Source organism: Polistes dominula, unplaced genomic scaffold, assembly GCF_049000335.1.
Source record: "Polistes dominula isolate Pdom_NZ unplaced genomic scaffold, Pdom_raw_medaka contig_16, whole genome shotgun sequence".
Classification (NCBI taxonomy): Eukaryota; Metazoa; Arthropoda; class Insecta; order Hymenoptera; family Vespidae; genus Polistes; species Polistes dominula.
Window position 1 is genome coordinate 4,381,545 of NW_028301040.1, and position 14,802 is coordinate 4,396,346.

A 14,802-nucleotide genomic window follows, 5' to 3' on the forward strand; every position below is an offset into this window, starting at 1 on the left:
ATAAAATTATAGACTACGATGACAGGATTATGATTTTAATTACAAAAAAAAAAAATTAGTAAAAGGTAGCCAATTGAAACTGTACATAATTCAATTTGATAAAAATTCATTTAAAATATGAAGTAGAATTTACTTTGACTTTTATATGAAAATACGAATAAAATTTTTGTGTTCAGACTGAACAGTTGATATTATTATAGAAGAAAAAAAAATAAAAAAAGTAATATAGACGTACTCTTGCCGTTTTTGTTATATTGCTGCATGTTGCTTCTGGTCTCTTTAACGCCTTCTCGAGTACCCAGAGACTGCCACTTGTGGACACTGTGAGCTGACATAGGCGGGTAGTCGTTTTTCGCTTGGTAGCCGTTGTACTGAGTGCCGGTACTACTGTCGTAAGCTCTTGAATCACTATAGTCAAAGTGCTGAGTAAGCGTGGGTTTAGGTGTGGTCGTTGTTGTGGTAGTACTGCTAGTAGTAGTTGTACTCGTAGTGGTAGTAGTCGTTGTACTCATTGTACTCTCGTGGTTATCCCCTGTTTCGTCGTCGTTGTAATCCTAAAAAGAGAAAATAGATATTTTGATTAAAGAAAGTGACAATTTATGATATTTTCTAAATAATATGAAAAATAATACAATACATTTTTCTTCAATAAAATTATTTTGTAGTTGGTTGTTTCAAATAAAAAGGGTGGTAAGTGGGAAACTGATGATTTTGTATGAAACTTTCTAACAGTTCATTGAATTGTAAATTTCAAGTATTACTGATACCTATTGTAATTAGTTCAAAAGAGAGAAAGAGATAGAGGATCATTCAATTATTTGTTTAATTTCTAAAGTAATTGCAGTACTTTCCTTTTTTTATATTCTTTTTGAATTTTGTTTGTTTGTTCGTTTGTACATGCAAAATATCGTTGAGTTTTCTTCTTCTTTTTATTTAAAGCTCGTTAAATAAATCTTTTCTCGATCACGGGTGGCCAGATTCCTTCCGAAGCTCGGTTTATTGCCAGAAGAAAGATTTTCTACCAAAGATAAGGCTAATAAGCCAATTTGCATCTCGCTCGCACGGTGTACCTTGCGATCGTGCATCTACTATGAAAGAGGGCATGGACCTACTTGATCGCAATACGTAACACATCTGGTGCTGGCTCAAGCTTTGATCTTTTGCCGACTTAATAGAAACAATCCTGTACAAATGTGTGTACGTCATTCTTTTTCTATCTTCTTTTCTTTTCTGATTTATTTAGCTGAGTTAAGGAAGATCCAATTTACTATCAACACTTTGTACTTAATTTGAAATGTTGAACTCAAGTATACACTCGATTATGATATTTGTACGTGAGATTGTTTAATTTTTTTCTTGCTTTTATTAAAAACTCTCAGAACTAACAGACTTGCTAACAGTGTTGTTCGAGTTTTGTTTAATTAAGTTTTAAAAAAGATTAACGCAACAATATAAGCAACGATAAGATATAAGTTTTATTAGTAAAATTTCTGTTCGCATTTTATATATTTTTTTTAATATACGATAATACTTTGTTTTATTTTTATAATTATTGTAAATATTAATAAGTGTATTTTTTTAAATCATAGTTATGATTATGTTGTATACGTAGAAGAAAATTGAAGATTGAAAGTAATAAATTTTCATGAGTTAGATATATATATACATAGACGCGTGGCTGTGGTATCGTTAATGATTCAGATGAAATCAGACTTCGGCGAAAGGTCAAGAAGGCAAGGTTTTAAAACGATCGTGCGGTTCCTATGAATCTCATTTCGTGATATGATTTTTTTTATTTGTTTGTTCTTGTCGATTGTCGTACGCCTACGTCTCTGAGAGAGAGAGAGAAAATTCTTTAGCAATCAAATTTATTATTTGTAATTTCCATAGAAATAATTTATTTATATATGATACTAGGTATACCTACTTTATATTTATATTACGAAGAAAGGAATAATTTTGAGTGGTTTCAAATACGAAATGATATTTCCTAGAAATTTAAAAGATCGTTTGAAATTCTTCTCCATCGTGAATTTCACGATATTATTATATTTCTCGGGTTATCGAGTTATTCCTGACAAAAGACATAAGTTTAAACGGTAAGACACAATAGGAAATATATACTAGAAAGTATTTTTCCCTTTCGATAAGAATAGAAACGACAGAGACGTGTGTTCGAGTTTCACGATCAGTCGGTCAAGGGTCAAGAAATTTTCTTCAACCACTCGAGACGTCAGAAACAACAAACTTATACTCGTTTGATACTTTTCTTTATTTCTCTCTTTCGAATTGACGTGGTCGTGAAACTTTGCAATAAGTCTGTAAAAAAATTATTTTTTTTCTTCAAATCATTTTCATTCTAACGTGTGGCAAAACACGTTCGATCTAGAAAATATCGAGAGTAGTTTTCAAATGAAATATCGTTTATTAGATTCAAAGAGAAATAAAGATTGAAACATAAAGTGAAAGCTAGAAGTAAGATAAGAATAGTAATAAAATATAGAAAATTATCTATATGTGTGTATGTGTATGTAAAGCAGGATGGAAGACCACACGCGTTTTCAACACACACGGAGGTCTTTTAAATTATTCATTTTTAAAGAACAAACAAGTAAACGATTTCCTTCCTCGATGTTATTGACTTTTCTTCGTTTAAAAAAAAAAAGAAATCAAAAATGTCTCGAGGATAATAAAATCGAAACGCATAATCTCGTTTTGGTCATTCAATTTATCGTAGTGGTTCGTTCCTGAAATTCTAACTTCGTGGGTCAGGAGAAGAAGAATCGGGAAACGATGATAAGGGAAAGTTAACAACATGCGAATCACGACGACTTGAAATGGAGGACTACTTCTTTTTTTATTTATTTTTTGTTGCTCTCGATCACGAGGACACGATTTGTCTCATCTTTATTCTATAACTTAGGTTAGCTAGAAAGATTCCGTGATTTCGATAGCTCAAAGGGGTATACACGAACGAGAAAGATCATCCGAGAAAGTCCTCTTTAGAATTTTCTTGCAAAATACTAAAAGAAAAATCATATGTCACGAATAAGTCTAAAAAAAAAAAAAAAATAAACATGAGTCTATTCGTTTAACTATCATCGCAAAATCGTATTAGTTAATACATTCAGTGTAGCGTGACGCGTGTGTGTCTTACGTTGTTTTACGAGGTGGAAAGACCTGATTTTCTTAGATAAATACACACACGCAAATCTTACGTGTAATTTCTTATATTATCATCTAGCGACACATTAAAAACAACATTCCGTTTTAATTACAGGAACTACCAAAGGGGTACACACACACATATACACACACGTATTAGTAGTATATTATCGCATTATAACGAGAAAGTTTCTAAAACCAGGGACTCTCGAAGTAGACAACAAAATACACATACGTGAATAACCCTTTTTCTTCATTTAACTAGAAGAAGATTATAGTTGAATTAAATCAGCCTTCGTTTCAAGGCAAAGAAAGCAAAAAAAAAAATAATAATAATAATAAGATGAAGAAAGCCTAAGAGGCGAGACCGCAAAGTGGCCAATAAAACTTACATTAGCATGATGCGAGTTTGCTTTTCGTTCAACACAACCTACGACAGGTGGTAAGCGATGATAAAATATCAAGCTGTTGGTTAAGGTTCGACGAAAAGAAGAAACCTTGTCCTCTTATTGCAAAAAGGTTATAGTGCAATAGGTTCAGGGATTCCTTTCCTTGAACTCCAAAGAAATAATCTTCCGAGGTGTAAAAGGGGTCCGGAGTTACGATCCTAGCTGTGAGTAAAATATTATAAGATCCTGTTGTGTTCGAAGGTTGAACTTCGAAGACTGGCTGACTGACTGGCTGGTTTCTTTGGAGAAACATTATCGAGCATGTTCGACAACACCTCCTGTTATTAAACATTGGACTCGGTTAGTGGGACCACCCAAAAGAAAATGGCAAGGTGGTCCACTTCGTTGTTACCACGCTAAAGGGGGCGGTTTTTTTTCGAATAGCCTACAAGAGAATTTACATTATCTCTCAAAACTGCTCTCACGATAATTTCGATAGATGGTGAGCGGTGAACGAACCGTAAAAGGATTTTTATTTATTTTTTAATCCCATGTACACTCACGTACATTTCGGCAGATACGAGGGGGTGTTGTTGTTTAACCGTTAGGTGTAACCGATCGGATTAATAATATTCTTCGTATGGGAAAAACAATGAAGAGAAGAAAGATACCCCAAGGCTGATCGATCATATTCAACAAAAAAAATAATACGTTAAAGACCACCCACGATGTTTCAAAGATCGATCAGTTTTATTTTTCTTTGACGCTGCAAAGTTCTCTCGTTTGTTGGCAATTGGCGCGTTTGCAATTTAAATTACATTTCTTATTTTTGAATCATCTATTTTAACACGGTTAAACGTGAAAGTAACTTCAAACAAAAGATATATTTGCAGTACGCGTTGTTTCTAATTTAAATCACAGTTGTGTGACACGTGTGTAACGTCAAATGCTGACAGTTTTATAATTTACTCTAAAATAGTTAGAATGTTGTTTTGTTTTTCTTTTTTTTTTTGTAAAAGTTGATTACTAAATTCCTAGGAAACTTTTTATTCGATTAGTTGGAAAATGTAGACGAAACGTGACGACTTATTCGAAAGTATCCGCCCTTCGATGAAGCTTGGCTAAGTGTAACGCCAAATTCTTGGCATCCTTCTTAGAGATAGAAAGACAGAGAGAAAATAGAGAAATAGATAATGAGAATGAGTGAGATAGAGAATGGCACGTCTTGCTCGAGCAAGGAGAAACAGATGGACGGGTTGAAAAAGAATGCGAAACTTGGCGGAGGTGTATTCGTAGAGGTCGTCGTTTGTGATCTCCATACGAAATGCCAAGCACGTTGTAGTTCCGAGAAGAAGAAGAACGGGGGAAAAAGAGAGAAGGAAGGGAAGAGGTGGTGATGGAGGTTGAGGAGGAGGTGGAGGAGGGTTACTTTGCTGCCAGGCTGTCTACTACTATCACCAAGACTCGTCGCCATTAAAGATGGAAGGCCATAAAGTTGGCCACGATCGTTCGTTCATCGGGTAATATGCTTGATGCTATGATTCCGAGTAACGTTACACCCCGAGAAACCTTTTTATACTTATTCGTAATAAACTAGTCATACTAACATCTAATATTTAAAAAAAATATATATTAACTAAAAGAAAGCAAAAGGAAGTAAAAGGATCATCGACAAATTCGAAAGTTGAGTTCACAAATTCCATGGATAAAAGAAAAGATTTATGGATCATTTAATTGTACTACGAAACATGAACGGCAAATTTTTGTCATTTTCAAGCTAAAACATACCGCTTTAAACACACACACACACACATGGTATTCTCGTTTGAATCGTTTCTATCGACACATTTGTCATGAATTCCATCCACGATGCAAGTTCTTATCGGCTTTAGAAAGATAGGGATATTTATTAACGTTCTAATTCCAAATGACGGCGCACACTATACCGACGTTAGACTTGCTTCGATGGTTAACGAATATGCGAATCTATCGTGCGGAAATATCAGCTTGTGGTTGTAGATTTAATTTGAATATGTTTTATTGTATTTTTTGTTTTGTTTTATTTTTTTTTTTTCATTTGGAAGATAATAACTGTTTTTCTTGATTTAAAAAACACAAAGAAATAACAAATTCTATTTATGAAATTTTAGCCTGAAAATTTTGTATACCTTCCAGTTCAAATTTTCTTTCATATTGATGTAAATTTGTTTATTCTTTTTTATTTTTCTTTTTCTTTTTCTTTTTCTTTTAATGTTTGACTTAAATCAATCGATAAAAGATATCTTAAAAGAAAATATATAAGAGTGAAAAAAAAATGATAGGTACTCCCTTCATCTTTGGAACAGCTCTCACGGATATTATGAGATTATTTTTATCGAGGTCATCTCTGAAAATAAAGTACCCTTTATCGTGAAAATTGGCCACTCTCCAAGAACGAATCTCGAGATGAAAGCGAGTAAGGTACCGAGATGCACTTTTCATTTTTTTATTCTTTTTTTTTATTTTTCAAAAGTATGAACTCTTCCGACGTCTGACATATATCGAAAGAGAAGCCCAATTTAAAAAAAAAAAAAAATTACAAGTTTTTCTTTTCTTTTTTATTAAGACACTCCGAGAATCGTGAAACATCATTATTTAATTATGTAAATATATTCAAATTGTTTTTCGATATTACCCAACAAATTTTCATATTAGTCGTTTGAGAATTTCCAAATGGATTTTGAATTTGCTTATAAATGTTCGATTTTGTTTTTCTAATAGGCGTGAAATTAAGAAATGATCAACTTGTAAAAGAATGCAGAGACCATAAAAAGAGATACATTAATAAAACATTCACATACGATTACACGTACGATTCGTCGTCGAATTCTATTCGGACTGGTCATCGAGACGCCATTATGACGACAACTACGACGAGGTTTTATTAAGTGCGTGGGTGGTTTTTAGTCTTTGCTACTTTCGTTACCAAGTATTATTACTTCGTTTTAAAATTATTTTTTCTTGTGTAACCATTTTTATTTCTTTTTTTTTTTTTACCAATAGAATCCCTACCGTAACTTTAAAAAATTGATCTTTTTAGAAAATGTTGTTAATATTGTTATTATTTTTTATGTGACATATTTTACTTTTTAAAAAAAATAATTTTATAAGTATGTACTTCAAAATGTGTAAACTTCGATATCGATTACTAATGATAGATAAATTCAGGTCGTGTTTGAAATCATATTCGTTCAATGAAAAAGAATTTTTCTCGACAAACGTTCAAATCAAATTTATCTAATCGAATAAATTTTCTATTGATTTTATTTTTTTTTTTTTACTTAGATATCTATACATTTTTTTTATATATACGTAAGTAGAGATTAAAATTTTTCAATCCTAATATAGAAATAATTATTTTTCGGTAGAACTTCCATCATTTACTTCTCAAAATAAACTGAAAATTTATATAAAAAAAATTAAGTTCAAAAATTTTCAATCCACTGTCGCAAATGATGTCTCCAATTTTAAATTAAATAAACATTTATCTTAGTTAAAAAAAATTTATATTTTACATTGTCGGATATATAATATTATTGAATTGTTTTTAGTAAAACTGTAATACTAAAAATTCGTGTTTTAAAGTGGTCAAGGAAAAATATTATAAATAATTAAAAAATATATATATATTAAAATAAAAATGAATAATTTACAAATTTTATTTTAAACCGATATAGATAAATATTTGATTATATATTTTTCTTTTCTAGATAGTTCTATTACAAACAGGTTTGAATTTTAATCTAACATAAATAAATTACAAACTGGCAAACGAGTCTTCTTCTCTCTTTCATGAGAGCTTTCTTAACAAAAAATAAAAAAAGAAAAAAGAAGAATCAGATGATGATATAAAAGAAGAAAAAAAACTATCTTTGAATAGAAGTAGATAAGAAAATAGATACATATCGTTTGAACGTCATTGCAACATCGATCTAATCGCAATGTAATGTGCATCGAGATCGATGAATCGACGTCTCGAATCGTGCCTGTCAACGTAACCTTCTCTATCTTTCATGTGTGTGGTCTCTTAAAGCAGACCGCAAGAATAACTTAAGTACGTTCTACGTGACCAATGAAATGCAGCCACTTTCGATGATTCATTCGATGATTCTTCTCGTCGACTCTGACGCCCAGCTGTCTCCGACTAGATCGATTAATCGATTCACGACAAACAGAGTCGTCGTCGTTAGTTCATTCTCAAACTCGAAATAAACTCGATCGATCTCTGTGATCTCGATTAATCCATTCTTCATTTTCTTAATTTCAACAGGAAAGGAAAAGGTTTGTTCGTTTCTTTTTACTACGACGAAAGTTCAATTTAATTATTGTTTTTATTTGTTAATTATTTATTAATATCAATTTAATAGTTTAATTTATCTTAAAACATCATTTGCGTACTGTGAATTGCAAAGTTCTAATTGATTATTTATTTTTCAAATTTTGCAAGATTGAACGATATAATTACGTTTATTTTGCAAAATAAATTCTTCGCTTTGTTAATTTCAATATAAAAAGAAAAGGTTGTTTTATTTTTTCACTACGATAACAATTCAATTTAATTTAATATATAATTTTGAAACATCATTTGCTAACATTTTTAAATATTTTATTTTTAAATTTTACAAGGTTGAACGATATATTTACGCTTATTTTGCAAAGTAAATAAAAAAAACCTAATCACACTGTTTTACTTAATTAGTCAATTTGTATTGATAATGTAAATAGGTTAAACACCGAACGTTACCTTCATTGATAAGATGTTATTGCTTTATTTCTTATTGCTAGGACGAGTACATACAATTAGGATGATAAAACTAGATAAAGAAAAATAGAAGAAAAAAATGCATCCTAACGTTAAAACAATAAATTAAATGATATCGTATTATCTCGGAAAGTGTCGCAGGTAAAACGTTAGAGAATGCGGAAGAATTGGCAGATAGCTTTCTAAAGTTACGTTCCTCGAGGGATATTCGGATCTCGTGTGAAAGGTCGTAGGTCACATGTCGAGAAGGCACTTCGTATGCAACGATGTCGCCCTCGGCCTGCATTCCGAAATGAAACGAATCTAAGATAGGATGGGGTCGTTTGGTAAAGTGTCAACAACCCTTCTCGAAATAAAAAATAATATCAATTAGATTAGATGTTGAAAATTTCTTATCATTATTATTATCATCATCATTAGTAGTAGTAGTAATTGTAACAACGAGTAGCATTCTCAATGAAAGATTAATGTGGTACGTGTTACGTTTTTCAATCATGCACTTCTAGCGAACGTTGATCCAGTTGAGAAAATAAAAAATAAAAAAGAAAAATGAATTTGAAAGGACATATATATAGTTACAAGTTGTAATGTACGTTAGAATGCATTGAGTGAGTGAAAGGGTTTTTAAGATACGTATGTATCCTGTCGCGTGAACTTTGACATCGAGCGTCCGTTCTCCGCCCCACCTTTTTACACGACCAATGAGATCATCCAAAAGTTCTTTTTCTATTACGTACCGGTGGCTCTGACCGTTAATAAGGATAAGGTGTAATGCCTAACGATGACATCATGTTGTATTCACGCCTTACCGTACGAGTTTCGATTCGTGCCAGGCTTCGACACTCCTTTAGAAAGTCTTCTACGTAAACAAAACGTTGAGAAAAATTGATTTATCCTCAACAACGTTGACAACGACAACGACAACTACGAAGACGATAAATTCGTCATCGTAATGGTGGTTTTTTTTCATTGAAGAATAAAAAACTAACCATCATATTTGTTCTTCATCGATGTTACGTTGATTTTAAATTTGTATGAAAAATTTTGATAGAAAAGAAAGTACACGATGAATTAGTTAATTAGTTTGGAAATTTTTTAATTTAACTAATAATGTAAAGTATACTATCCTATCATTTAACAACGTTTATTATAAAAAACTAACCATCATCTTTGTTCTTCATCGATGTTACGTTGATTCCAAATTTGTATGCAAAATTTCGATGGAAAACAAAATGTACAATTAATTAGTTAGGTTTTCTAATTTAACTAATAATGTAAAGTATAATATCCTATCATTTAATAACATTTATTATTTGTTTTCCTTTTTAATATCAAAACCCCATAAATCTATCGTTTGAATATTTTCAGTTCATTAATTGGTTGTCAGAAAACATTTGTCATCGTACGGTGTAAGAGTCAATCGATAAAGCACTCGGTTTCACGGATTAACATCGTTGAGAATGATTGATATCGATTGACATTTGACAAAAAATTTTGTAAGCTGGAACTAATGGAACATCTGGTACGTTTGAGAATCATAGATCACGTTGACTCGTCCTAGGAATAAGTGTGACTCTTATAAGTTAAACTTTAAAAGAAAGAAAAGAAAAATTATTCTTTCTACTCGATATTTCATAGTTAAATCAATCGTCCTTGGATAGATTTTTATCTATCGAATTACTTTTGTAATAAATCGTATTGTTAATTAACAATCTTTTAATATTTCATTAAGGTAATTCACATACCAGAATTAGATAATTGATTATCGTTATACAAATTATCTTACTCGAGGAGAGAAAATATTTAAGTTCGGTGTGTAATACCCTTAAAAGTTTTTTCTTGATTTTTTTCATAAGCTTTAACCCTTTATCTCGGGATGACAATTGAACTAATAGAGCAACGAACTGATCTATGTGCATTACATATCTAGAACGTCGAGAGATTGTTAGATGAAAAGCCACTGAACCGTATCTTAACGATCTCAATGACATATCGATGTGTCTTTTACGTATTGGTTAACATCAAATTCCTTTAACATTAAAGAACACATACCTATATATTTTAATCTAATGTAAAATCGAAGAACGCGAATCGATTAAAAAAAAAAAAAAAAATTCCTACATTCGCGAGAGATGACTATTTCATTTTCTCTGTTAAATAGATTTCAAAAAAACATCTCTCGAGTATATTAATTATATCACGATTACGTATAACACGTGGTATTAATAATTTATTGACTTATAGGACACGAAACGTTGTACGTTTAAGTGTATATATATATATATGTATATGTAGGTATGGTGCATTTCTCAGATATGTTGTACTCTTTCGAGCGTGAATATACAGCTGGGATCGTTTTACTTTCGAAAGATACATAGATAAGAAGAGAGAGAGAGAGAGAGAAAGAGTGATGGGTGTTTATGGTAAATTCTTTTAAAGAGATCACTATGGTCAAATTGAATGGAAAACGTGAAATATAACAAGTTGTATTATTTTTTTCTTGTAGTATCTACTTGAGGAATGTGTCTTTGTGAAGCAAAGAAGAGTTGAAGGAAGAATATAAAGAAATAAATAAAGAAAGAAAGGGGAAAGAGTTGAAAGAAGGAAACCTGTACGTTCGTACATGGAGGTCTTCATTGAAGAACTTGTTTCTCGAACCAAATAGGGACGTTTCATTCATCCTCAGATGGAGCGATCAAGCGTAGGATATCTATCGTCAATAACATTATTTGTAAACCCATGATCATATCGATTCCAACTTTAGAACTTGACTTACGAGCATGTAAACAATAACGCACGCACGAGTTACCATGAACGTTAGGAAAACAATTCAATCTGTCGTGATACTTCATAATAGAAACACACACACACACACACACACACACACACACACATTATACACCGGTTGTTGTCACGTTTTCAATAATTTTATTTTATTAACATACCATGTGTTTTATTTAATTTAATTTATTATCTTAGATCTTTTTAATCGATGAAAGATATATAAACCAATCGTTATATACGATGTAATATTTTCTTCAGTAAAAATTGTAAACAATGTGAAATATACTGTACAGAGAGTTTAATGGGTTACTTATGTTAAATAAATGATAAATTTGTTACAACATAATATTTGTTGTTTAAATAATTACCATGAATTGTAAAATTTGCTTATTTTTTTCTTTCTTTTCACATCACGTTAGAGTAAAAGAAGAAGAAAGAATTTTCGTAGCAATATTTATTCAATAAGAATATGGCAAAAGTATTCATTACCGTGCCACCACCAAGATCGAATCTAACACCAGTCGTTAATGTTACTTACGTAATGTGGATATTCCTCTCGCTTAATGTCGCAGATAGGTCGCGTTAAAACGTTGCGAATGGTGGAACGTGAGAACGAGAGGAGAGTATGAAAAAGAGAGAAAGATAGTGTGTGTAAAAAGCTTGGAAGAAATTATCGCTCCATACAACAACAATCGCTAATTGCATACGTCAATGGAATTTAACGACGATGCGTTAACCCAAAAAGTAAGCTGATGGTATGATTATTCAAATAATAAAAGACCATATAAGATATCTCGGTTAATTTGACATAATTATTTCTTACTCTTGTGTAACTTTTATAGCATAATTTCAACGATAAAATGATATAAAATTTTCTATATCAATAATTATTATATTAAATAATATAATTATATACATATATATTGTATTAAAATATAATATAGTATATATTATATAAAAATATAATAATATTATTATATATTATATACAGGGTAATCTGTAATTGGTGGTACAAGCGAAAAGGGGGTGATGCTAAATAAAGAAATAAATCGAAAATCTAAAAAAAAAAAATTTTCGTTTAAGGCTTTGTTTTCGAGAAAATCGACTTTAAATTTCCGCAAGTACGCGTGCACTTGATCATGTCTCGTTCTAACGGACCTACGAACTTTTCGGAAATACCCTACGAACTTTTCGAAAATACACTACGGACTTTTCGGAAATACCCTATGGACTTTTTGGAAATAACCTGTTAAAAAATACGGAAGATACAAGGGTGTATTAATTTCGTTCCTGAACTATAATAAATTTAATAAAATATCTAATGGAATCTAAGATGTGAATAAATACGAGTTAGATGTACTACTTATACGTGGAAAGCTGTATTAGTAAACTTGTAATTATTAAATCTGATGATTATCATAATCGTGTCGTGTGTAAATGTTCTATGTTTTATTAAACGGTTACCATCTAGTTCATATTTAAATGATTTTTTTGTTTTCTTAATTGATGTTATGTATATTTTATCTTTTCTTTACACATTAGTTAGTTACATTTTGTAGTAACGTCATTTAACCACTTTACTTAAGTACTAAGTGTCTTACTGGCCCACACGTTTGTTCATTTAGTTCGTTCAAAGCGAAAACTTTCAAACGTTACGGCGCGCATTTTGAAGCGGGTCAACTATTTTTATCCTAATGCTCACGAGTACGTTCAGCTCGTCGTATGTCTCATTGTCTATTCGACGTCTACCCGACCTCGGGTTTTTAACTATACTTGTCCATTTCCTTTTGACGATAATAAAATACAATACTTTCGATTTCTTCGTGTTTTATCAGTAGACAGACAGGTGCGTTGAAACATAAATATTTAACTTACCATTCAGTCATTTTTCTCTTCGATGGTCATTTTATATTATTGGGTTGTTCTAAAAGTAATTTCATTTTTCTTTTGTAAAAATGAAAAGACAATTTTTTCTTCTAGATTAAACCTAGGCCTTTCAAGTGGTCATAAACAGTTAAATTTGATAAATTCATTAACTAATGTCTTTAATGTGTCAGGAAACAACGAAATTACTGTTCGAATAACTCAATATTTACAAGAAAATAAGAGAAAAATTATTAACGATTAAGAATATAATAAGAAGTTGGCATAATTTAAGATAATACCCTCTTATCGAAGGATACGAGTAATTAACGAGATTTAATAACACGTTATTGAATATATCCCTCTTCTCTCCTCTCCTCTCTCATTTTTTTTATACCCTTTACTTATTGGAGATCGTACCCTACCAATTAACAAACTTACCATTAATTAACAATAAAAGGACTAAAGCATTGAAAACGAGAGACGATAGTAGTCGACCTTGTAATTAACTGTAAATGGCAAATGCGATGAGATTCGAGGTTAAGTGAAAGAAAACGGGAAGAATAAAAAAAAACGTAATATGTTTTATTACGTCTTGTCGGTAAACGAAGAAAGCAAAAAAAGCTTAGTATTACTTTCGTCGTCATAGTTAAAATTATTTACTAAATGATGTCTTGTCATTTACAATTAGTTTTAGACGAAGTGTGTTTGGTGTACGAATATATCCAAGCAAGTGAGTTTCATTAACGTTCCAGACGTTACGTCTACTAATTCTACTTGTTGGTTGTTTCATTGTTATAATAGAAGAGAAAAAGAGAGACAATGTAACTGTTAAGACAATGTCGAGCAACAGTAACGTGTGTATAGCCAATAATAGACAATACCGTTATTCTATGTTGTTACTTCTTTTCTAAGAAACAATTTTACATATTTTTTTTCAACTCATTTCTTTATCGTAAAATGTCAAATTTAAGTACCACGTGAAAATACATTTTTTAAGTACAAATATACATTTATTTATTTCAACCTATCAAGAGAGAGAAAATATCTAACGAGTTAAAAGGGTAGAAAAACAGGGATAATGGAGTTCGTCCATGTCAGCGTAATAAAGTAGTAATTCATACGTGTCAAGATTTGAACTAATGCAAGAGAACTATCGACAACGGTACGATCGATCTTTCTTTCTCCCCCGTAATATCTGTCTGTCTGTCTGTCCATCTATCGTACCACAGATGACCGTTATTATGCTATTATGCGTTATAAGGTTGGTATAGTATATACATTTTCTCTTCGTAGACTTTAAGTTCATAAACCAGTTTCAAATCAGTCCGGAGATACATATATAATATATATAATATATATATTACAATATATATATGTATATATATGTGTATTGCACATATACGTGAAGATACAAAATACGAGTTTGTTATGGCCTAGCAAAATATAAATCATGAAAATATGTCGCGAGATCTTTTACCGTATAAATTTTGCCCTGAGGTAACTTCGATAATAGCGATAATGCGATGTAATCGATCGGTCACGATAGATTAGCCTTATTGCAATGATCATTTAAGATTATCTTTTTTTTTTTTTTTAACTTTAATCTTGATATCGACGTCGTCCCGTCAATGTAGGTGTCGGTGGGGCGTGTAGATAAAGTACCTTGTAAGTAGTTCAATTGATTATTCAAATGAGATCGATAATTAGAGTTATTTACGATGTTTAATACTTTTTCATCGTTTTGTTATCGAATATATATTTTATATTTTATTTATAATAAATTGGAAAGGAGAATTT

General features: G+C 31.1%; 1 protein-coding gene and 1 long non-coding RNA gene across 3 annotated transcripts in view; one reads left to right on the forward strand and one right to left on the reverse strand.

The window, feature by feature from the left end:
• LOC107064860 (uncharacterized) overlaps positions 1-14,802 on the reverse strand; it is an 81,546-nt gene that overhangs the window by 44,812 nt on the left and 21,932 nt on the right. The window contains exon 2 of the mRNA XM_015318006.2: positions 236-554. Within this exon, the coding sequence (XP_015173492.2) occupies positions 236-554 (319 nt within the window). The remainder of the gene's footprint in view (positions 1-235; positions 555-14,802) is intronic.
• On the forward strand, positions 7,746-11,440 carry LOC107064861 (uncharacterized). Of its 2 annotated transcripts, none has more exons than XR_016177307.1 (3): positions 7,746-7,874; positions 9,724-10,778; positions 10,862-11,440. It is a non-coding gene; the product is annotated as an uncharacterized LOC107064861 (long non-coding RNA). The 2 variants fall into 2 exon arrangements; XR_001475536.2 differs by having other exon boundaries at positions 10,651-10,778.